The following is a 25,333-nucleotide window of genomic DNA, read 5'->3' as shown; positions in this document are numbered from 1 at the left end:
TCCCCCCTCTTGAATAAGTTCTTGAATGAGGGGGGCCTTATTTACCACGGACCTGGCATTGCACAACATCAGCCGATGGTCCCGGGCCTGAGGATCTGAGGTCCCTGGAAGTCGAGTAGAGCCCTGAGGATCGGAGCATCCACAAGCTTGTAAGCAGCGTGTGCGTGCTCCCAAAACCCGATATGGTCCTCTGCTCCCGATTTGATATGGATGTAGATTGCAGTTATATGTTACATGTTTTCATTTCTGTGTTGGCTTTCTTTATAAAAAGTGAAAGCATAAATTTGTTTTGCAGATTATTTTTGTGTCAAAAAGCAAAGACCCAATGATGTCTTTCATGATGCCATTCCATTTGGTGAAGGGATGCTCCATTGAACAACCAGTCTTTTCTGCCAATTATATCAAAGGAGTAATACAAGCAGAACCAGGAGGTATGTGTCACCCATCAGAGAGGCAAATAATAATAAAATGCTCTTGGAGTAATCATATGTAAAATCAAGCTTAAAGGTTTTGGTTTAAATTTCTGTTGTAGTGAGAACTATACATCCATCAAAAATATGTATCAATGTCTCTTTGTACATATATACCAATAATGAAGGTTTTTGATAGCCATTATGTTCACTATCCTTCATACAGTACTTATGCGAAACTTCATAATTCACTTTACCTTGATTTGGAAGAAAAAGAAAAACTGGATTTTAATTTTAAAACCTATTTTTAAAGACAGTTATTTCAAATCAGATTTATATTTATTTGTAAATTTTTGCTTGCATATGGAAATAGAAAATTCAGTTTTCCTGGTATACATTCTGGTTAAATTTCACATTCCCTGATTAAATTCAGTGAAAACATTTGATTAGGGTTTGGAGGAAGCTATTCACTTCTGATTTTGTAAGAAGAATTGCATATTAATGCGTTTAGGGGAAAGTGATGAATGAGCATCTTTAGCTGGTTGTGAAAAGGAAAAAAGCCATTTAAGTATTGTTCTTACCTTGAAATTTGTTCTTTTTGAAATCTGTGAGAGAAAGATGGGTTATACTGTGAAGTTAGGGTTATTCGGCCATCTGCCCTCTCCAGAAGTTTTGGTCCTTTTTATTTGATTTGAAAGGGTTTTTAATAACGTAAGTAGGCTAATCTTGCTAAAGGTTTAATACACCTATTGAAAGTTGATAGTTTATCTCTGGATTTCAGTAACACAATGCTGAGGAACCTGGAATTGGCAAAAAGGAGGTAGTTTCCCAAAACTGGCATAGGGAATACTCTGTTATGGTAATATTTGTTAAAACTATTTCTGAATTGCTTTGTAAACTGATCATTGGTATCAAATCGTGTTCAATTTATCCCTGGTTTGTCTTGACAACCTTTGGGAAGCTGCCATAAGGAAGACTTATAACACAATCATTGTTTCTTAGGTGGCTGGGAAGGTCAGGCGTCATTTAAAATGAGCTTCTTCAGTGGAGGTGCCATAGAGTTTGGACAAATGATGTTCAAGCTTGCAAGTGATGGTAAGACTTTCTTCTCATTTCTTCCCATCCCAGATTTCTACTTTTGATGATAATATTTGATGGATGTACTTGCTGATAGTTCTTCAGTCATGCTTAAAACCTAATGTATGGTCAGTGCTAAATGCTGCTATTCCCACCTCTATTACATGTTTTTCATTCTTCCCAACCCAACAGAATGTTGGGGAAAAAATTATGTGGAGAGACTTGGACTCTGTCTACCAGCAGGATAACTCCTCTAAACAAAATGGGTCCAGATTTGATATGGTGGAAGAAGCAGGAAAAATGAAACTGGGTACAAAAATGGGTTTGGATTAGATAAGAAAAAACATAGGAAAATATTCCTCAATGGCAAGTGTTCATGGGGCGGTGACTTGGAATGCTGCCTATTCCGTTCTAAGCCCCGTCTCTCCTTCCAGGCACACGATCCAGAGGGGAGCATGTGCAGTCTTCCCTGTGCTTCCAGGCATGCTTGCAAACACATTTTGTTACCTAGAATTAAATACAGACACTTCCAATGACCACTGCGAGTAAACAGCACAAAGCTATATTCTGCATGCTTTCTGTAGTTTCCTTAATTTCACAATCAATTTTCACATAGAGTGCATTTCCTGCAAAAACATAATGAGCATGATGAGTAAACTAATTAGATAATTTGCTTAAATTCCCTCTAATTTTGGTTGATTTAAAACATAATTATTTAAACTTTAAGATTTCATGTGCTAAATTTGGCTTATTATATATACTGTGCTTAGCTTCTAGAGGAGTACCAGCTCAGAGTTTTGGCTATGGGTATGCACCGCCACCTTTTCCTGGTGCTTATGTACCTCCACCAGGAAGCTACGTTATGCCACAACCAGCTTCTGGAGCATATATGTATATGCCTTCACAAATGAATGGATATGGAGTTGCTCCGCAGCCTATGGGATATCCATATGCACCTCCTCCAGGTGAATTTTCAACCAACTTTATAAAATACTGTTATTCAATATTAAGCTATCTCTTTTTGTTTAAGATAAGTTTTGGGCGTTTTTATAATTCTTGTTCCTTTTTTCATCTACATTTAACATATAAAATGTTTTTTTTTTAAATCACACTTATAAATAAGATTAAGTATGTTGATAAAATATATTATAGCACTATAAAATTCATAACTATTCCATGTAGATGAAATGACTTAAAAATTATCCAGATCTGAACAATATGAATAGCAACATTATAGAATTGCCACTAGGGAAAGGATAATATTTAGAATGATTGAACATATTCATTGTGAATGGAATTAGCTGCAATATAGAATTAAGTGTTCGAGTATCATGTATGCTGTTCTGCACATCCATTTCCCACAAATGATTTTGCTACTGTCCTATATATTGTATTATACAACCAAGAGAATAGATGTAGGATCTGCACAAGAATACAGATTGCACAGTAGTCACCTCTCTTTGAATGTGTAAATTATTTGAAAAATACTTCCTGGTTCATTTTTAAAGAAGGTGCAATGTAAGAAAAATACAGTTCATGTGAACTTGCACCAACATAAATACATCTGTGATATGCTTGTACAAATATGGATTTTCTTTCTTTAGGTGCATATCCACCACCTCCTGGGATGAACTCCATGTACATGGCACCTCCTCCCCCATATCCTGGCCCTTCTGCTGCTGGCCCTTCAGCTCCTACTGACCCAGGATTTACAGGTCCTAGGACCTGGACAGAACCTGGGATGCCAGGTAAGAATCTAGGATTGCTTCTGCTTAGAACTGGGTTAGTTGCATTGTTCTCCCAGGTTTTATTTTCTGGGTTTTAAGTAAGTCATTTAAAGAGCAATTATTGTCATGTTGATTTGTCCAAGCCATTTTCTTTCAATCGAGTAAATATTCTTTGAAACACCCATCTCTTAAACATAAACTCTAAAGAGGAGTGAAAAAGTCCCCAGCTTCTAGTGCCCCCTCACCTCCAGTCTTATCTTTGTACTCAGAAATTGTGCAAGATTGTGCTATTGAAATTTTGTATTGACTCTGTTAGGCTTAGTATTCCTTTTTTGGTGACTCACCCCACCTCCCTCCTGCCCAAAAGCCGAAGTCAGAAAATCTGTCTCCATCCCTTCCTGTATCATTAGTGCTATTCCACATATGGACAATCGCTGCCTAAAAATTAACAAAAGGGGAGAGCCTGTAGCCTTGCTTGCAAAAATGTGACCAGATTCTGTTTTAGAGATTGTATATTCTGTCTGAGCTGCTAATTGTTGAGATATGTTAGTTGACAGATCTTGATCTCAGTCTCTGATCAGTGTGGAATATTCTCCCTCTTGCCTACCCTAAACCTATATGGTTAATATATCTAAAAATGATCACCTTGTTTTGTCCAGATTCTTCCTTATAGAGGCTACAAATCTGTACTTTAATTTTATCTAGAAAATAAGAAGGAGACACTAAGCGTTTGTGAATGTGAATAGTGTTTGGATTTGTTTTAAAAGTTCTCCCTGTCTTTTTTCTTTTATTAATGATGTAGGTGGCAATAAAGCAGCAGAGGCAACTTCCAGTGCATATTATAACCCAGCTAATCCTCATAATGTTTACATGCCTATGGTAAGGAATTTCTCTAGAATTGTATGTGGCAGAAGATGGGGCCAAGGGAGTAGTGATTTTCCACATTTTTTTTAGGTACCATTTTATCTGAGAAAATCGGGAGAGGAATTTCTGAGAAATGTAATGAGTTCTGTCATACACTAACTCTCTGTTGTGCTAACCTGGTTATGTTTCAGCTACCTGATTCTCAGTTCTGAGTTCTGTCATAGACTAACTTTCTGTCGTGTTAACTCAGTTGGGTCTGAACTACCTGATTCTCAGTTTTAATATTTGGTACAATCACTGAGTGGGAATAGACATCCTGTAGCACAGGGTCCCCAACCTATGAGCCGCAGCCTACTACCGGGCCATAGCCTTTTGGCCAGCGGGCCGCAGAAATGACTGGCCGGTATGCACATGTGTGTGCACACACTCCCCCCATTCACGCTAGCACCCGCAGTCCCATTTGCAGATGCGTGTGGGCGCGAATGGGGCTGCTAACGCCGGGCAGGTTGCACGGCCCATTTGTGCATGCGCAAATGGGGCCGCTAATGCCGCTCCGGTGCATGTGGTCCTGTTTGTGTTCACATGCGCACACACCAATTTGGAAGCTGCTCTCCTTTCCTCCGGGCCGTGAGCCTGGAAAGGTTGGAGACCTCTGCTGTAGCACAATGAGGAGCAGGTTTAGCTTTGTAGTTCTAAATTTTTTTGCTGTTCTGACATTTAGTTAAATAAAATCTGCAGCTAGTTACACTGAATATAATGTTTACATTATACCAAGAGCATCTGGCATTTTTGCTTTCTATTATACGAGTATACTAACACTGGGAAACTTTGAATTCTAAAGGAAATTACACACAAACACAGAGTCTATTTATTTACTTGAGGCTGTTCCTCTCCTTTTTTAAAAAAAAAAATGAAACACCTATATACATGTTTAACTGTCTGTTTCTATACCATCTCATCCCATCCCTGTGATAATAACATTGATAGGTTGATTATGTACCAGTAAGACACTTAAGCACATAGATAGATTTTTGCCATGATGAACTGTTCCTAAACCGGCCTTGCGAGTCTTCCAGTGGCACACCCCTTTGTAACTGTCCATTTACCGTACCTTGCTGCTGACCACCTCTTTTTCTTTCCACCTCTCCAAGCATTAGAGCCTTTTGCAGAGAGCTGGGTCTTTGCATAACATTGGCTTACCACATATTACTGAGTAACTTTCCTTACAAAGGTATGAAGAACATGACATCTTCTGACTTGAGGTCTTTCATTATAGTTGAACTCTTCTTAGAAGACAGGTCGCATATGAGACTGCGTTGAAATGTCTTACACGCTGTGATTTAATATGAAATAATTTTAAGAATGCTGAGAAGAAAAACTCAAATGTTAAGTAGTAAAGTGCCAATTTGATTAAATGTGCCTAATTTTCATTTTAGGATCAACCACCTCCTTATGCACCACCTGAGGAAAAGAAGAATAACTAACAGGAGTCTCAGCACCACCTTCTTCCTTGCGTTTCTTGACTTTGGAGATTTTACCATTGCTGCTGCCTCTTGTTTTTTTTTTTAATCTCTAGACCAGGGGTTCTCAACCTTGGCAACTTTAAGACTTGTGGACTTCAACTCCCAGAATTCCTCAGCCAGCTTTGCTGGGAGTTGAAGTCCACAAGTCTTAAAGTAGCCAAGGTTGAGAACCCCTGCTCTAGACCATCCTGTGTCAGTAGCATGCATAGTATTGGATGGTGTTACACTTGCTGTTAAACTTTCAGAATGGCAATACAAGAGAGGTGACAGTACTACTTTATTTGCTTTCTGTCCTGATGGTAGACTAGGATTGCCACGACTGTTTTAGCCCTTTAATTGGTGGGAAAGATAAGCTATAAAATACATATAAAACAACTTCAGTTATGCAGGGATGAAATATTCAGTGTATAAACAAAACACTTTTAATGTGACACAGATATTCATGAAGGAGCATTTTGTTTTTCTGCATCTCTGTATGTTTAATACCATCATTATCTGCATGGTATTTTCACCCCTTGCAGATTAATGAATACCAAGGAATTTTCAGAGACTTCTATCTTTCCTGCAAAGTAGAAGGGAAGAAAGCTTTCTACTGATTCCTAGAAATTGATATCTAAAGAGGAAGTGATGACAGGGAGGAGATCCAAAAGATTAATCAATTCATTCCTTCTCAATAATTGTTGCTGCCTTCTGGTTTTCCACACTCAATGTGCTGTAAAGATTTCGCTTTCTGCAGTATTGGTTCTTTATCCTTGCAGAAGGATGCCAGGTAGATAACAGTTTTACTGTATCTACATCTGAAGGAATGCACAGCAGGTTTTCTGCTTTCAATTTGGCTGCAGGGTCTATGTCTCTAAAACATCTTTATGTGTCTCTGTGTCCCTAAAATGTCTTCTGGCTGTTGTAAGAGTAGGGCAATGAGTCTTACTCAAATTAGTGCAAATTATCTGTCTGCCATAACTATACAGCAGAAAGGAAACTAGCATTGAAACCATTTATGTGAACTGGAACCAAAGATTGGTTTATAATTGGCTAGTTTTGAGAGGACTAAAATAAAATGTAATTAAGCAAACAGCATAATATCTGATCCAGAAAAAACAGATATTGGTTATTCTAAGATCTGGAAATCAGTTCTTTTCTAACTAGTAGCAGCTAACAGAACATCAGATATTATATCTAAGGAAAAACCTTTTTTTCTGCTACAGATAATGGGAATTAACACTGCTGTATGTTGGTAAAACTTGACATAGATATCAAAGCAGTTTCTGTTTGTTAGGCCTCTATCTAGATTTAGCTGAGCTACACCATCAAGCCAGAGATAATGAGGTGGAAAAAATATTAAAACTGCAAACATGAGTAAGAAATTATATTTGATAAAGAGTTCTGCAATTGTATTGGAAGAAAAAAAACTAAAAATAGTTTTTTTTGTCTATGAACTAGAAAGAAGCAACCAATATTCTGGGTTGTGTTAAGCTGTTATTTAATAATGACTTCTCTCGTATTTGTTTTCTTTAAAAAACTATTGTTCCACTAAAGTAGTGGAAAATATAATTTGCATATAGGAAATCTCTTCTTTTCTTCCTTGATGTTAGGGCTGTACTTCACAGTGAAAAACTCAAAGACGTACTGCTGTGTTACGGATACTTGTTTATTTTCCCTTTAGTACATGAATTTATTATTCAGTAAAAAGTATGAAATAAAACTTTTTTCTAACAAATACTTTCATTCTGAACACAAAAACGTAACTGTTTTCCATAACTAGTTAACTCTGTTTATAATATTTTTGAATTGCACTTTAATACAGAAATATTGAAACCTTTATATTTGTGTCTGTATTGGTATGTTGATAACTTATCATTTTGTGCAAAGATTAGTTGGTGTGGGCTGGGAGGAGATATAGTTCCTATCTTTAAAGAATGGTATGGAAAATTCTCCTTAACAAGATCTATTTGAATTTTGTGCCTGGTAAGGTCTTCCTCAAGCTTGACCTCTGGATGGTTTTATGACTAATTTATTTGGAAACAATTCAAAAGTAGTTTGTTCTTGCCTGCTTCAAACTTCGTTTACATACATACATTCAAATCACATTCTGTATTACATGTCAGTGACCCAGACTAAATAAAACTTCTTAAATGAAACTTACAAAGTAGAGTTACAATATAGAGCACAAAAAAATAAAGCACACAAGATAAAAAAAATGTACAATTATGTTTGCACTATTTTGCTGTCAGCAATATGTGAGTTTTACAAGCTGCAAAAATAAACTTGTCAAGTCCCATTAATGTTTAGAGATCAAACTAAATAGATGCGGTGACTTAGACATTAGCAAGACCTAGTTTCTTGCCAAGACTAATGTGCAATATTAAACTGCCATCTCAGATATCTGTTGATGGTACTTTCCATGCAAGGTCTTGTCTTGCCATGGCACTCCTGCTTGATCTTTCCATGTCTACTGCTGCCTCAGGCATTCTCTCAGTAGTTCATCTTTGAGTGCCATCTTACTGGTGTATTTGTGGATGCTCTGAGTTTCATCCAGGTCAGTGGCTTTAACACTCACTAGACCCTGCCCACCCTCTTTCTGGCTAGTGTACAGTTTCTGCATGTTGGGCTTGGGGTGGAAACCTGTACGATTGTGAGGAGCTTTCAGGTGTTTACCAGCAGCTTCCATGTCCTTTGGCCAGCTCACTACACTGGAAGGGTATCTGATGACTAGCAGGGCATACATTTTGATGGCATGGATCTTGTTCTATTGATCTGGCTGTTCAGAACCTGTCTTTGGTGGTACTTCCTTGCCTTATCATGGTTCTCGTGAATGGGATACCAAGGTGCCTGAACTGGCCTATATGTCTGTTATGTGGCCTGCTGGGAGTTCCACCGCCATCAGCTAAAACTACTTTCCCTCTCCTGATTACCATGCAGTCACACTTCTCATCTGAACAATATCCAAGGGCCTCATTGTACATCTGTGTCAGGAGAATTAGTGAGTCAATGTCTCATGCACCCTTAGCATACAACTTGATGTCATCCATGTAGAAGAGATGACTGTTGATAGTTCGATTCTTGAACTTGTATCCATATGCGTCCTTGTAATTAGCTGGCTGAGGAAGTTCAAGCCTATGCAGAATAACAGATTATGCATCACCTTGGCATATGCCACAATTTTGTGGGGGGTGGTGGTGGTATGGGTATGTGTCTTCCTCAATCTCACTTCCAAACCTGGGAGTTTGAGAGTTCTTAGCTGCTCCTAACAATACACTCATTTGGATAGAAAGCCCTATTGTTCCCGGGTTTTGTTGGAGCCACTTTCCCAACTTATGAGTTAAGCCTTGAGTGCTCATACCATGACTGAACCATTTGGCCTTTACTTTCCATATCCTTTGTAATTCCTCTTTCAAGCCCTGGTACTTATCCAGCTTTTCTTACTCCTTCCTACTGCTATCACTTGGCACTGCTACATCTATTACCACTGCTATCTTCTGATGTCTACTACCATAATGGCTGCTTGATTGGTTAATACCTGTCCATCTTGATCTGGTAAGGCCTACAGCAGGAATCCCCAACCAGAGTTGTAAACCAGTACCAGTCCATGGCTGATAGGAAGAGGGCCACATAAGTGGCAGGTGAGCGAGCAAAGCTTGATCTGCCCATGCGCGGGATCTAGGTTGCACGCAAAGCTCCACCCTGGTCCATAGAAGAATTGTCTTTCACAAAACCAGTCTTTGGTGTCAGGAAGGCTGGGCACTGCTATCCTATAGGATCTTAGCTCTCTTATTCTCCATGATCTTCTGTAGGATCTCCCATTGAGACTTGGGTCTAATCTATATACCATGCACGTGTTCCTGTACAGAATGATATTTGGTTGTGTCATTCAGTATATGCTGTTGTTGCCAGCTTCTTACACCCTGTTATTATGTATTAGACTCTGTCTCAGACCTCTCTGCATAGTCTGCACCTTGGATCACGTCTAGACCACTACTTCTATAGATCTAGTCCTTATTGCCTGTACTTATGCTGCTATGATCAGTGCCTTAGTGTTGCCTTTTAATCCAGATAGATATATAGATACAGATGATAGATAGATAGATAGATAGATAGATAGATAGATAGATGATAGATAGATAGATAGATAGATAGATAGATAGATAGATAGATAGATAGATAGATAGATAGATAGATAGATAGATAGATTAGATAGATTAGATAGGATAGATAGGCAGACAGAAAAACAGACTGTCACAGTACTAAAAGTAACTTATTGAATAATGGGGAGGATAAAACTGAGGAAACTTATTTTGGTAATCTCCAGATGTGATAGACTATATGTTGGCTGGCAATTCTGGGAATTCTGGGATTCAGTTACATCAAAGGTATGTGACTAGGAAAAATGTACTAGGAAAAATAAATTACAGAATTAGCAAACACTTTGAAAATTTATTCATTTTATATGGCTTTTTAATCAAATAATTTCTGAAACAATAATCTTTATTCAAAAACTTATTTAAAAATATAAACATCTGAACATATGATAAAAAAAATAGTCCCTAAAGAGTTGTTTACAACAAAAGAATAAAAAAATTAAAAATCCTGGAAAATTAAGCCAGTCAGATAAGCGACAATAAAAGAAATGCTAGAACCCTTAACAAAAAGAACTTTTGCAATTATTTCAACTACTGAAATAGCTGATATCATTAAAAACACCTATAGTGCAATAGAAATTCTGTGCATTAAAGGACAATTCCAGTTCAGTTTTGGAATCCGGGAAATTTACAATTCAGTGATCTATAGGAAATTCCTTGTACAAAATATAAATTTTTCCCATGGTTATGCTTATATATAGGCAACCAGCTTCTAATTGATTATCTCAAAGCATGTGACCATCATTAGCAGTCTAATCTATATAAATAAGAATACATGTCTACTTATTTATGTCTACTGTACTTAGAACTATTGGACTGCATACTAGTGAACTACTGTAATAGCATCTCCATTGTGTGTACAGGTAGATCTCAATTTGTATGTTACTTGTGTAAAACTGCCAACCTACACAATCTTTTTTTTTCTCTGTTGAAGTACCACAAGTGTACCAATAGGGAGTGGTGAATCCTTAGCAGCTTTCCAAAATGTTATTCAACTGCTGGCTATCACAGATTAAAGGGACTGAATTTATTTGCTTTCACCTGCTGCTTTATGAAGTTGGAAGGCTGCCCCAGGTACATTGCTGGGTACAGATACCACATAACTACTCCAGAGGGATTAATCACCACTGTGAAGTTGGTAGCAATCTTCAGGTCACTGATTATTTCACTGGTGTACACATCCTGTGCCTAACAAAAAAAAGAGATAAATGGATAAATGATCATATGTGCATCTACTATGGAACTACTCATATATTCTAATAGCTATTCCATAGCAATGTTTATCCCAATGAAAAATACTAAAGCTTAATTGCTGTACAACTTGAATTCTAAAATAGTAAATAATCCTGTTACTTATTTGTCACAAATGAATGGTAGTGTTGGCAGAGGGGATAGAGTTTTGGGTTTATGACTTATTTTGCTTTGGACTGTTTTATCACCCCAGGAAATAACCTGATTATTAAATAATTTTCTAAAAGCCAGGATATGGCCATATTAAATTCAATAACATGGGGCAAATATAAGTAAGCATTACTGTGTAGTACATGAGATTTTCAGCTTGTCATCCCGTTCCCCTAAAATGTTTTCAGCAATGGAAAGGAAGACCACATATGGGTGTTTCTTTACTTACTTCATAGACAGCATTCTCTGTAAAATTGAGCTGTGCAAGGGAAGTTGTGTAGTGATATGGCATGTCTGTCCTCTGACTAAAGAAAACCAGAGCACTGGCTGAGTGGGAAAGAGGCCGCAGAAATACTTCAATTCGAGATTTCTCCTACAAAATCAGATTAAACAACATGTTCTTCTAAAGGAAATCTTTCCCAGGACATAAATTGAAAATGGTGATGTCATCATATAGGAAAAGAACAATTCTTCAACTGAAATTGTTATGAGGTATGAAACTCATACTAGTTTAACCCAACTCTTGGTGCTGTAATTTGAGCCAAAAAATACATGGGGAACACCATATACACATGCTTCTCTACCCTTCTTCCTTCCAGATAAATTATGAAAACAACAGTGTCAATGGATCTGGAGTATGCCAGATTGCTGAAAACTAATATATTGTCTCCTAAGCTCCTTAGAAGAGAGGATCGTTATGAATGTAATAAATATCCTTAATTAATGATCTTCCCACATAACAGGGTCAAAAGGCAGGAATATACCCTCTGGAGTTCCAGGGATTCAAATAAGATTCTCCAGATGCTTGGCTTTCATTACCTGAAGGATTCTACGACCTTGAATTCCCAGGGGATCTTGGTTAATTGTGATCATCAATTTGTTTTGTAGAATCTCCTTGGCACTTTCAGAAATAACACGGAGGTCTGTGGACATGAAAAGAGGAGCAGCCATAATTGTCCATAAGGCCATCTGGGACTTGGATTCTTCAAGGCTCAGCCCAAAGTTTCCAATGATTAGCTGTAGGATAAAGAAGAGGTTAACCCAGAGGTGAGTAATAAAGTCAAGAATGAAAGCAAAAGAAAACAAGAGTTGCATATGAACTGATTCCAAGAGAATTCTTGTTGAATAAAGGTAGCTTTTATTTATTATTATTAATTTTTATTAATTTATTTACCCATATGCTAAATAAATAACTAGGTAGGTTTACTCAATGCCTATGATTGGAATAACCTTCCCCAATTTTCTTCTAGAAGAAAGTTTAGGAAATAATATCAACGCTGAATTCCAATATCCCACTGGGCAAACATAGACATAACTATTAAGTCCTGCATCCTAGGAATGTCAGTTTTCTAATATAAAAATTAGGTGCAAAAATTATTAAATTAATGAAGAATTTAGAAGGGGTAGAAGAGGATAATGAGTTAAACTTTAAAAACTAAAAAAAACCATACGTAAGCAAAACAAGCTATATTTTCAAAGAACTGCAGGATAATTGGATCGGTATAATATATAACTGCTTATCCTTTCAATGTAACATGTTTTTGCAAAAAATAGCAATATATGCCTATTTGTACAAATTATTTTAATGGAATTCAGGTTTTCTGTGATATTTCTAGTGTAGGTTATACTCACTGAGATTAAAATAATGGGTATGTGCAGCAAATGTAAGAATGTAACACAAATGGCTTGTCTACTTAAATTACATACAAGAGTTGAAAACAAGATGATGGAACATATACATTCCTGTCAACAGTCACCTTCATTAGCTTTTTTCTAGCTTTAGAATTCCAAAGAGAGCCTCTCTCATTCATTTAGCTTTCCTATGATCCTCTTCTGCTCAACATTACCATGTCAGGGTCATTCCAATGGCCAGGGCCAGCTGCTGGCTGAAGTACATCCTGATTCATTGAGAACCATTCCACAATAGAGAGGACACTTCTCCAAGAGTCTTGTATGTCATCAAAGTTTCTCCAGAGGTTACATATATTTGCTAAAAGAGTATAATTCACCTAAAAGAAAACAAATGCATGAAACAGAATAATTACAGTAAGCTTGGCATGATTTATCTTTTGAAAATGATCATCAATTTACATCATTTTGGCTTGTCTGGGTGTACTTAATATATGGCAAAAATATATATTGGAAAGAAGAAATACTAAGTTAAACAATTAACTGTAATTATTTTGCTATCCAACTAAAGCCACACAGTTGTGTCACCATAGCAAAGAGAAATGGATAGAACTGCTCAAAGGATGTGTTAACAGAATAACTGTATCACTCATAATTATAACACTTGTCATTAACAAAATATGTAACATCCAACAACACTATACTCTTATGTAGTACTACATGTAGTAAGCTTGTTAATAAAAAAAATACTGTTTCAGCCAACTAAAACATTGTGTCAAGAGTTCTAGGTGGATTGATTCTAAAACTCAATACAAGATTAAAGAAGCGTGTCTCCTGCAAATTAAATGAGTACATTTATGGATCACATGTCACACTAAATTGTTAAAATGTGATGCAAAACCTTCATTTAAAATTCTGAAGTTCAATGGACAGAAGCTTTAAGATCAGCCCCATCCTTCCTCAAATACAACTCACTGAAGGTGGGAGTCCCCCTCGATAGGCTGGCCAACTGCAGGAATAAGCAATGGGATGACCTGTTGCATTCAGAGCCTTGGACATTCTAGGATAACCTTTGGAAAACAAGAATAATTATCCATTTGAGTTAAATTCGGAATTTATTTAAACCAAATTATTTTAGCTGGTTGATGCTTATTATAATTAATTTCCCAAATCTATATTTGACATCTTAAACAAAGCCAATTAAAATATATTATTTTAGCAGCTTTTGATGCACTGACAAAAGAAGCAACACAGAGGCATGATAAAGCCTTGAACTTTACCTTGGGCCTGTTCATCTGCTGATGAGTAGCAACCATCTAGTTTCAGCATATCCACTCCCCATTGTGCAAACGTTAAAGCATCTTGTTCAATACAATTTAATGTAGTACCCGGGAAACCTGCACAAGTATGGGTGCCTAGATCACCATAAATGCCAAGTTTCAGACCCCGTGAATGAACCTGCCAAAATATGTCATGACTTGTGAGATCAAGAAAGAAGACCTATGAAGAATCTACATGATGGAGGAAACAGTACAAACATTGTTATTGTTGGTGTTAGTGAGCATCTATTTTTAATCACTTCCTCAAAAGCTAATCCACCATCTTCTCCTCTTCTTCTTTATTTGCAGAATATCTCAACAATGTTGACTTAAATTGAAATTGCTTATTGTAAGAGTAGATATCTAATGAGTAGAGTGTTAAAACTAAGAATAACTAGTTACCCAAACAAACTCCCCGAGGATGAACACTTACTTTGTAGTATGTAAAATTATGTTTCCACCAATGGAAAGATACAAAAGCAAACTAGATAAAACACCGAAACATCAATATTTAGTATGTGGTAGCATTTTCCCCATTTTATGTGAATACAAACATTTCTGCTGACTGAATGGCTGGTTCAAATTATGCTTCTGCCCACCATTGCATAAGATGATGTCAGATGGGGAAAAAAAGTTAAAAGGTATGTTTCATTGTTGATTTTTTTACCAAATGGCCAACCCTTCCTTTTCCAATCTAATGTTTTTCAGATATGTTGGCTTTAAATCCTATCATCCTTATTCAGCACAGCCATTCACTATGCTGGAAATGTGTTAGGAGTACTGAAGGTCAGAATATCTGGTGGGTACCAAGCTGGATGACACAATAGAAAACTGATAAGCTTTTTAAAAATATCCAGTGCCAAGGATTACATCTGAAACTATAGAGTTTGAATTCGCAGAATAATCTGGTGATTTAGATGCAGAATTTCTTGCCCAGCAACATGTTTCTCACTGAATAACTCTGAGCAAAGGTGCTTCACTCAGCCCAACTGTTGTACAAGTCCAGGTCCATGGCTGCAAATTGGCCAGTCCTACCTGAAAAAGGAACCTACATTTTTTACAGCAATTAAGAAGCAAGCCTTTGACCTTTTGGGGCAGCCACAAAGTTCCTCTGGAACTTCTTTATTATTGGCTAAGCAATTAATCTTTTTTTTTAATCACAGCTAGATCATTTGATTTCATTCTCACATCAGAAATATTCACTTACATAGTCTGCCAAGGCTTTGATCCCTCTGGGAAACCTCTCTGGATCCGGAATCAGATGTCCCGTCATATTCCGCTTCTTTGCCATCCAGCAATCATCAATATTCACATACTCGTAGCCCAGCTCCCTCCAACCATCCATTGCCAGACAGTCCGCCATTTCCATAAAGAGAGTCTCACTGTCCCACAAATGGAAAAGCAGTCATAGGAAACAAGAACGACAAGCAAAGTGACCAATGTGGAATAGCCAGTGGGAACTATCAGGCATAATAAATACTGCTCTGACAATGTCAGGCTTCACACTGCACTGACATAATCTGCCACAGTCATGCAAGTTTACTTTCCACAATAGATAAAAAGGTTCATTTCTCTGTCAGGTCCCCACTATCACTCTTTCATACTTATTATTTTTCTGCAATAATCTGGAAGTAAAATTAAAATAAAGCTTCCTACAATATTATGTTTTCCTCAGTGCCCTTCCTTATGGACAGGATCCTTCTGTTTCTTAAAAATATGCCTCATTCAACCAACGTCACTATGAGAATAAACAAAAGCTTGTAGGCTGGGCTCTTTTACTGGTTCCTGTTCAAACAACATGTTTGTATATTGCGGTACAAGGTCTATTAATTAATGATTTCCTCATATGTTTTCATTTTCATTAATATTTTTATATAGCAAAATGATTCAGTACTCTTTTCTCAACTATGCTCAGTCAGAAAATTAAACTACAACTTGGCAACAATATTCAGAGAAGCATGAGGGCTTTTAGGGAAGGCAGATGCCACCCTGGAGCTTCAGATTTTCTAGGTTTGATGCCATCCCTCATCTTGAATCCCAGGATTCTGAAACTCAGGAACATACCTGGAAAAAGATTGGATTTTGTACTATTTCCAAGGTTCTTCCACTTACCTGATACAATTATGGGGATCTTTCTTGCAATCAACATTACAACGAAAGCGCTCCCAAGCAAGCCACCCCATGGGGGGCGTTCTCATAAGTCCATTCTCCAAAGCCAGGGAGAAGGCATGGAGTAGAAGAAGGAAGACAACACATTTCATGACAAGGGATTGGGGGATGACCACTGCAAAAGAGGTGGGCAGAGGGGGGAGGAGACATAATGAAATATCACTTTCAATTGTTTCCATTCAATTGTTTCCATTCAATGGCTTTTCCACCCATATCTAATGAGGTTAAATATTTACAAGCTTTCACCTCTGCCTGCACCAGTTTTTCTTGCTTTAACAATGTGCAGTGAAACCTGGAAGTCTTCAATTAGACAGTTACCTTTTTTGCCTGAACCTGGAAACTATGGTTATCACCCTCAGAACAACCAAGCATCTTAAACAAGCAAAACACGCATATCACCAAGATAAAATTGTATGAGTGGTCATTAAGCTCTTGCTCTTTTTTCTTTTGAGTGAGTTTTGATTTTGGTAACTACCTGGACTAGTGCCTGCAATTTTTGTAGCAAGATTTTTGGAAATGTTTTGCCATTGCCTTTTTTTTTTAAGGCTAAGAGACAACGACTGACCCACGGTCATCCAGCTGGCTTTGTGAAACCAGCTTCCTGGTTTCTAGCCTGGTGCCTTAACCACAATACCAAACTGACTCTTCTCTTGCAGATTATTTGTAGATAATCACCGATTTTAAGAGCACTGTTGATATATCTAAAATTTATTTATTTGTTAAACAAATTTATATAGTTACTTACCCAAAGGGACTCTGGGCAGCAAACAAAATACTTAAGGCACCAGGCTAGAAACCAGGAGACTCTGAGTTCTAATCCTACCTTAGGCACGAAGCCAACTGGATGACCTTGGGTCAGCCGTTGTCTCTCAGCCTTAGAAAAAAGGCAATGGCAAAATGTTTCCAAAAATCTTGCCACAAAAATTGCAGGCACTAGTCCAGGCCGCTACCAAAATCAAAACTCACTCAAAGGAAAGAAAAAAGAGCAAGAACTTAATGACAATTCATAAAATTTTATCTTGGTGATATACATGTTTTGCTTATTTAAGATGCTTGGTTGTTCTGAAGATGATAATACAATAAAACAACCATTTAAAACAATAAATTACAGCCCTGGTAGAAGCTCACATCCATCTACCAACCACCCCATGCCAGCTCTGTCTACAATTTACTTTCTGAAATGGTGCTTCAACCTGTACCATTCCATTTCATACCATAGCTGCCGTCAGCACAATGCTCTATTGGAGATTTTACCTATAATCCACATGTTCTTTATCACTCTTATTTGTAATTGTCCCACCCAGTTTGCAGGAGGAATTAGGCAAACTTATATGACAACAACTGAAAAAGAAACTGACTCTGGATTCTACTTACCCTTCCCTGTTTTACACCACACACACAAGTTCCCAGTGTTGCATTCTGGGACTCATGCTGCTGTTAGAGCAGGATCCTGAAGCATACACAGTGACGGAAGCAAAATTACAGACACAGCATTCCTAACCAGTATCTATTTTACTACACTTTCATAAAGAATATGTTGATTCCACAGGTCCACTAAATGAAGTGTGGTGTAGAGTTCACGAAATGACACAGCCCCGCACTTTGAAGGGCATCAAGTAAGGAAAGTTGGCTTGTGGCAAGGTAATAGCATATAGCAATTCTCAGGTTCACTATCTGACATGTGCTATGAACGAATCTCAGACAGCACACCAGAGGAAATCTTTTGCAAGGTCTCTGGAGAGCTACTTTCAATCATAGTTTTCTCTAAGATAAATCTTATGTACTTAGCGTAAGTAGCTTCATATGAATAATTTAATTTTCTGAGATGTGCAGATACAGAATCAGCCATAGGATCAATGCCTGGTTCCGTTTCCAACTTGGCAAAAAGTTTCATTACGCACCATGTACTTGTTTGGGATGAAACAGAATTGCAGCATCTGGCTCAGCGGGACCTATTTGTATCTGAATGGGAAACCATTAAGGTGAGCTGATCTAAGTTAAAAAAATCATGAAGAAAGGCAATAGAAAACTTCTTGCAAACTGTTGCCAAATATATCGTTGTGTCCATTAAAATACCAGGTATCCATCCGCCTCCCCCCTCCCCGTGGCTGCTGCAAGCCAGTTTCCGCATTTACAAAGAAGCCTTCTTTAGACTGCATCAAGACAATGGTGAAATAATTGTGCAAATTCGGTATTTTTCATTTAATGAAAACGTATTTCACTGAGGGCACAAACGGCCTAAATTAATTCAAATCTACAACTGTAATCGTAATCAGTAGGTACTCTGGAACAATCATTCGTTTTTCTGTTCATTTTCATATACTGCGATCTTTGATCAGATAAAAGAAAAAAAAGACTATTCCCCATCCCGACCGTTCACGTATATCACCCATCCAAACTTCAAGACACATCAGGACACTTACACTATCAGAGATTAAGCTGCAACCAGTACTACACCAGCGACAATCGAAAGCCTGCAAGTCGATCCCTGCACAGGGCTGCTAATCACGTGCTCGCTTCCTTCCACCGATCAGCTGATCCCTTGGATTGCTCAATAGTAGAGCCGAGAAGGTGCTGATCTCAGCGTCCTGTCAACTCCACCACCGCCCTCGCTTTTGCCCCGAGGAAAAGAGGAAGCAGACGCTCCCTGTGACACGTGTATGCGAGCGTCGTTTGAGCTCAGCCCTTTTCACTCGGTGCTGGACGTAGTTGAAGTTCATGCACAGTTTCTCCAAGAGACGTTCTGAATCGTCCAAGGATCAGAGTACTGCCGTCTCTTTTATGTCCCTTAGCAGAGATGCCTCTCTTGTTTATTATTCTAATTGGAATATGTATGGCAGATTTATGGACTGAAGTGGTCCAAGGCTTAGAAAGCAAACCAGTAAAACTGGTTTCAGGCTGCTTTTATGCCTATGCCTGGGGAATAACAGCATGGAACCGGAGACAGGTTAGCTACAGAACCCATGGAAGCCACTCTTCAGGTCTCTTTTGTCCCTTTACTGCACTGTTTTAAACTCACCCATCCTCTCTTCCTTTCTCTTTCTAGTAATATCAGCAATGACAGGTGAGAATATAGAATGAAAAGATGAACTATGTCTGTATAATTAGGTTGGCCTTACTACTTACTACTAGGCACCATGAGATTTCTGTTTTGGGCAAGTACAATCTTCCTACCGCCACTAATTGTCTCTTCGATCTCCAATTGTTCCCACCAATCCCAATTGATATTCCAGCTCCAGAAATGCTGGCTCCCCCCCCCCCCAGCATGGCAAAGTCAACAGTGGCAAAGGCTTCAGCTTAAATAAAGTGGTTGACAGTTTAAATGGGCCTTGCTTGTGTTTGCATGATTGGTGCTCTGTGATAGTAATATACAGTAGTTCAACTGCAGAATGTATTTGAGTGAGCAGAAGCAGGTGGTAGGCAGGCCTTGGGAGAATCAAAAAATGTCTTAAGGCAGGACAGAACACATCCAGTAGTTTATGTTGTACCCACAAACTAATCTGCCATCAGATGTTGCAATGGAAATGTTCTTGCAAATCCTATTTTAAGGCATTGGAACTTCTCTGTGGAATATGGGGGGGGGGCAGGGGGCTAGGAGAAGACTTTCTTGGGCCACAAGTTGCCTTCTCTTTTTCTAATGAATTCGTTTCACAGATTGGAAGGGGAGGCTGAGAAGAAACAAAAAGGACAGTGCCTAATTTTAGTCCACTTTTTTTTAATCTCTCTTTTCAAATCCCACTGCAGCAACTGTACTTCTCCCTTCTGAACAGGTACGCAATACCTTTTGTTCATTAACTATCATTCTCGGGCCCAGAAAGTCGACTTCATTCATGTTTCTAATGTGCTCTCCAGGGCCATTTCACACTCACAGAGTTCTTCAAATATACTGTACGACCGACTCACGATGCCCAGCTAAAGCAATCCGCCTCCTAGCAATTGCTTGCGGATCCTGTTTTCTGATTTCAGTCCGGTTCAGATGTACTCGTGGCCTCGCGATGCCCCCTCGTGGCCGAAAATAAAACTAACATATTTAAAAGAACGCTGGGGTTCTGCACGCGTAATACGGTAGGACATGAATAGTCACTAAGTGGGGAGTTACCCCTCGCCTCATCCAGGCGATACGTTGTGATAGACAAGGAGTTACATTAGGGGGAGGTTGGACGAGGACTGGGGAACACTAAATTCAAATGCCAGTCAGTGACCAATCTCGCAGGTGACTTGACATCGCCTCCCAACCGATCTCCTCCGTATTGTCGGAAAAACAAAATGGGAGAGGGAGGAACTATACCCATGACCATGTGTTTCTAGAGGAAAAGAGGTAGTGCATTTAGTAAAATAAATATCAAAATATCACTTATGTCTCAAATGCAGGTTCCCCAAATAAAAGCAACGTTCTTCGGGTAGGGAAGAGAAAACTTCGGCTGACTTGGAGATGACCCACCCAATTTTTAGGTTAAATGAAAAGAGAGACCACCGCGCAGGACAGACAAACGATGGAGAAGCCTCTGCTCGTTGACGTACGGCCTGCTTCTTTCCTACTTGGCTTTCAGGACCCCAAGAGAAGGGGGGGGGCTGAAAAGAGGAAAACCTCCCCTCGGGAAGCTATTGGAAAATCTGGATTGCGGGAAAAAAAAAACTCCCCCCGGATAGTGGCAGGATTTCCTTCTGCTCTAACGATCCTGCGCTCCGGGTTTTGCCCGAGGACCAGGACGCCGTAACAGGGGAGTCCAGCAGAGGAAGGAGGACACGCGACTGCTTAAGAAAAGCAGGGAGTAGATAAAAGGCGAAGCTAACGTCCTTCTGGGTAATGGTGTGAGCAAGGTACGATTGTGGATAAGCGTCGCTTCAGCTTCTTAGGATAGGCCTGTCCCTGAACTAGCCTGCCTTTTCTCTGTGACATTAAAAGGTTGCGAAGAGGGTTTTCTTTCTGAGAGAAAAGGAAAAAAGGACATTCCGAGGGTAACTTTTAGTCTCTGCATGCTCCGGGTCCGCCTGAGATGAGGAAGTGCACTTCATGACTTTGCTGAAGAAACCATCTATTTGGTCTTCTTCCCCAGGCACTTGGGGAAAAGCAGGCTCCAAGGATCTGGACAGTTAGCCCAAGTTGGAGAGGGTTGCTCTAGAGCCAGGGGTTGGGTTCGTCCTCCTGTCTTTACCTGGAGATGCCAGGAATTAAACTTGCAGCCTTTTGCTTTACAATACAGTGGCACTTCTACTTGGACCTTGTGCCATATATAAGTGTATAACTGCAACAACTTCCTCTGTATCTTCAGGATGGTGCCTTCATCTGTTCATATCTCAGGCTGCCTTAGGGGATCCTTACCATGAGTGTTTCCACTTTTTCCTGACACAGCTAGGTAGAATCCCACGTTTCACCATTGTTCCTTTGTGGTGTAGTCAGGAGCGAGATCAGCCTGGCACTTACTGGCCACTTTAGACTGGTACGGGCATCCCTCTCCTGGCTACTCCTTGGGCATTGCGTTCCATGGCCATTCTGATTTGGGCAATAGGTGAGTCCAGTTTTTTCAAACTGGGTTCTATTAAATATTAGATATAAAATGGTGATCAAGCCCAACATTGTTATAAAAAGCAATCAAAAGGGAGTGCTGCTGAATCCAAATATGTAGGGGAAAAGGCAGGTCTTAGACTTAGCCTAAGAAGAGCAGAGTTGAAGCCTGCCATATATTGAGAGGGAGAGCATAGGAGGAACCACCAAAAAGGCATATTTCCCTGCTTTCTACAAGATGGTAAAGTTTAAAAGAGAAGTATGAGGAGTAAGTTGTACTTGGAATATGTCTTCCCAATGGGAGCAAAGAGTCAGGCAGATGTTTGGTCTTATGCTATGTAGGATTTTAAAAGTGATAACCCAGTGGTCCCCAATCTTTTTGGCACCAGGGTCTGATTTCATGGAAGACATTTTTTCCACAGACCTGGAAAACAGGTCACTTGCCTGCTGCTCACCTCCAGCTGTGTGGCCCGGTTCCCAACAGGCCACTGACTAGTACCAGGGGTTGGGGAACCCCTGCAATAATCATCACCTTGAATCCTACTCAGAAGCCTATTGAGAGCCTGTGCAGTTCATGAAATAGCAGTTTTACGTAGGTGCAACAAACTATGCCCCAATGTCTGCTGCTGCATTCTCAACTAACTAAGCTTCCAGATGGTCTTCAAAGCACCCCATGTAAAGTGTGTTACAGAGTCCAGTCATGAGGTTATTAAGATATGAATGACCATAAGAAAGTCTTCACAATCCAGGAACAGACACAACATTTTTAGAATCTGTGAGTCCAGGAAAACCTTGAGATTACATACCTAGTCTGAATGTGGCAGTGCCAACCCATCCAGGACCAAAGATGGAAACACTCCAACTCTTGGATCTGGGGGACCCAAACTCTTAGGGAAAATCCATGGTCATTTACAATGCAGGTGGCAATTTGTTGCAAATAAATGTAGTTATGAGAAAGATCAACAAGATTTTTTCATTTTATTAAACAACGAAGCAATGAGAGAATCCCTTTTTATTATTTTAGTGTCAGAAGTTATATGGTCTAGCTCCATAGAGTTTGTTACTTTAAAAATATCCACAATAAGATCCTTAGGAAGGAAGGTTAAATAGCAGACAGGAGCATTCACTGGAAAGGGTCTGTCAAAAGTCAAAAGTAGTGTGCATGATGACATGATTGAAGTCCTGCACATAAAAAGAGTCATGCCTTTGCCTGCATGGTTGTGACTGCCATCTCCATACAATCAGTATTTTATACCAGTAGTGTATATGTGTGTATATAGTGTTATATTAAGTTTTATCTGGATTAATAATATGCATCGTGTGATAATTCAATACATTTCCTCTCATTCTGTTCTGGAAGGCAGATTACTACAATGAAACTCAATGAACGTAGTGTGGTACATTATGCCACCTGTGAGTCTCCAGCTGATCATACTGGCTTTCTGTGCAAGCGTATGGAACGCCATCATCACAACCATCATATCACCTCTTACCAGCGCCGCTGGTTCATTCTCAAGGGCAACTTGCTGTTCTACTTTGAAGAGCGGGAGAGCTGTGACCCCCTGGGTCTCATTGTGTTAGAGGGCTGCACAGTGGAACTATGTGAAGCTGCTGAGGAATTTGCTTTTGCCATCCGCTTTGATAGCAGTGGTGGCAAATCTTATGTGTTGGTTGCTGACTGCCAAGTTGCCATGGAGGCTTGGGTGAAGGCACTTTCACGAGCCAGCTTTGATTATATGAGGCTAGTAGTTAAGGAACTAGAGAAACAGCTGGAAGAGGCTCAGAGGAGCTTAGCTGCTAGCCATAAATCACCAAAGAAATTGTCTTCTGGCCGCAAAAGGCATTTATCAAATCCCATGATGATATCCATCCAAGAGCATCCTGTCATCTTGGAGAATGGTTACTCCACATGGAACGATAGTTGCACTCTTGCAGAAATGGCATATTCTGATTTCAGTGGAGGATTTCTGAAGCCCCCACCTTTACCTCCTCGTCGAAAACTGACAGGCAGTGCTGTAGGTGGAGCATCGTTGGCTGGGTCTGCCTCTGCCACACAGGAAAGTCCTGTATCTCCAGAGACTACCTGCTTCTCAAAGTTGCATAATTGGTATGGTCAGGAAATTGCAGAGGTGAGAAGAGAGTGGATGGAAAGAAAGAAGACAGTAGAAATAGGAACACATTGAAGAAAATACATTTTGTGGGACTGAGAGAAATGGACATAAGGTAGGTTTCTGTGTATAGAATCATATGGCTGGAAAGGGCCTTGGTGGTCTTTTAGTCCAACCCTCTGCCCAAGGCAGAAGTCCTTATTTTACTTGCAGGTTTTATTCCTAGTTGATAAAAACTAAGAAACAGCTATTACTGCATCTTCCAGACCGGATGATTAATAAGTCTGCTTTCTATTATATATTGCCACTACACGTTATTGCCAGGAATTCTAAAAACACCATATTCCTAATTATGCACCATTCAGAATTTAAGAAGACATTTCTAAGAAACTGCTATATCAGCTTAAAAGAGTGTTCCAGACCTTTATTTCAGAAAGTCTACTTCATGCAAGAGAAGAATCCATGTATCATTTCCTCCTTTCTTCTCCATGCACAACTATTAATTGTATTTCATCTGTAGCTATTTTGATAGATGCTGGAACAATATAGTAGTGAGTTGGCCTTTCTGTTCATTAGAAAAACAGATCATACAATGTATACATTATATTTTAACTATAGGCATTTCATATATTTTAGATTTTCATGCAAATGAGGACAAAGCTGTAAAAAGTTGCTTCCATACGACCACCTCAAGAATTTATAGTCAAAATATATTTTTTATTCAGCAACGTCCCACCTCATGCACTCAAATGCAACACTGGGCAGCCTCATAAAATATAAGAACAGTATATGATTCGTAGTCATACCTTAGGCCTTTAACTGACCTTACCTGTGTTTTTTCTATCTTTTGGACAGTCCTTGAATTAAAACAGTTTGTTTAATGACCTTTCAAAGTTAAAACAACACTGAAAAAAATTGACATATGACTGTTTTTCACACAACCCCACTGCAACATCCCCATGGCCATGTGATCAAAATTCAGGCACTTGGCATCTGACTCATATTTATGACGGTTGCAGTGTCCTGGGGTCACATGATAACCTTTTGTGACTTTCTGACAAAGTCAATGGGGAAGTAAGATTCACTTAACAACTGCAATGATTCACTTAACAACTGTGGCAAGAAAGATTGTAAAATGGGACAAAACTCACTTAACTATCTCAGCAACAGAAATTTTGGGCTCAATAGTGGTCGTAAGTTGAGAACTATTTGCACTAACACAAAAGGTAGAAAAAGCAGAAGTATGGTTACCAAAGCAACACAATCTAGATAGAAAAGCCAAATAAATATCAGCAACTGCTCTCAAATTGTTAATGTAATGTGTGATCATTTAATCATCCTCAGTATCACTTCTATACAATAGTTTTCTAAGACTGGACTAAGCTATGTTTGTTTCTTTTGATACTTTGTTCTAAATTCTTAGATTATATTGCTACAGATTAATGGCAAGAAGTCATCCAAAGC

General features: G+C 39.0%; 3 protein-coding genes across 3 annotated transcripts in view; 2 read left to right on the top strand and 1 right to left on the bottom strand.

Annotated features, from left to right (window-relative positions):
* The window catches only part of WBP2NL (WBP2 N-terminal like), a 12,513-nt gene extending 6,884 nt beyond the window's left edge, over positions 1–5,629 (top strand). The window contains exons 3-8 of the mRNA XM_015813528.1: positions 296–431; positions 1,413–1,505; positions 2,258–2,452; positions 3,092–3,235; positions 4,017–4,093; positions 5,515–5,629. Of these exons, the coding sequence (XP_015669014.1) occupies positions 296–431; positions 1,413–1,505; positions 2,258–2,452; positions 3,092–3,235; positions 4,017–4,093; positions 5,515–5,562 (693 nt within the window). The 3' untranslated portion in view covers positions 5,563–5,629. The remainder of the gene's footprint in view (positions 1–295; positions 432–1,412; positions 1,506–2,257; positions 2,453–3,091; positions 3,236–4,016; positions 4,094–5,514) is intronic.
* A 4,449-nt stretch (positions 5,630–10,078) lies between these two features.
* On the bottom strand, positions 10,079–18,755 carry NAGA (alpha-N-acetylgalactosaminidase). The gene is made up of 9 exons (XM_015813527.1): positions 18,679–18,755; positions 16,199–16,370; positions 15,294–15,468; positions 14,048–14,225; positions 13,743–13,837; positions 12,986–13,147; positions 11,958–12,155; positions 11,368–11,511; positions 10,079–10,925 (listed from the first exon to the last, which is right to left on the bottom strand). The coding sequence occupies exons 2-9, from the start codon at positions 16,345–16,347 to the stop codon at positions 10,743–10,745; spliced, it is 1,284 nt and encodes a 427-aa protein (XP_015669013.1). The 5' UTR covers positions 16,348–16,370; positions 18,679–18,755; the 3' UTR covers positions 10,079–10,742.
* Positions 18,756–23,127: 4,372 nt separating this feature from the next.
* On the top strand, positions 23,128–23,944 carry PHETA2 (PH domain containing endocytic trafficking adaptor 2). The gene has a single exon (XM_015813533.1). It carries the CDS (start codon positions 23,135–23,137, stop codon positions 23,942–23,944), a length of 810 nt encoding a protein of 269 aa, XP_015669019.1. The 5' UTR covers positions 23,128–23,134.
* Positions 23,945–25,333: the final 1,389 nt, after the last annotated feature.

Source organism: Protobothrops mucrosquamatus, unplaced genomic scaffold (genome assembly GCF_001527695.2).
Source record: "Protobothrops mucrosquamatus isolate PMUCROS unplaced genomic scaffold, P.Mucros_1.0 scaffold162, whole genome shotgun sequence".
In the NCBI taxonomy this organism is placed as follows: domain Eukaryota; kingdom Metazoa; phylum Chordata; class Lepidosauria; order Squamata; family Viperidae; genus Protobothrops; species Protobothrops mucrosquamatus.
The sequence above is the reverse complement of the archived record's forward strand: the minus strand, read 5'-3'. Positions and strand labels throughout refer to the sequence as shown.

Bases quoted from the DNA above. Each gene is read 5' to 3' on its own strand.
- NAGA (XM_015813527.1), bottom strand. From the start codon at position 16,347: ATGAAATGTGTTGTCTTCCTTCTTCTACTCCATGCCTTCTCCCTGGCT. The intron at 11,512-11,957 runs GTAATGAAAGCC...CTGATTTTGTAG, and splicing joins AAGGTCGTAGAATCCTTCAG to GAGAAATCTCGAATTGAAGT. The intron at 10,926-11,367 runs GTAAGTAAAGAA...TTTTTTTGTTAG, and splicing joins CAGAGAATGCTGTCTATGAA to GCACAGGATGTGTACACCAG.
- PHETA2 (XM_015813533.1), top strand. From the start codon at position 23,135: ATGAAACTCAATGAACGTAGTGTGGTACATTATGCCACCTGTGAGTCT.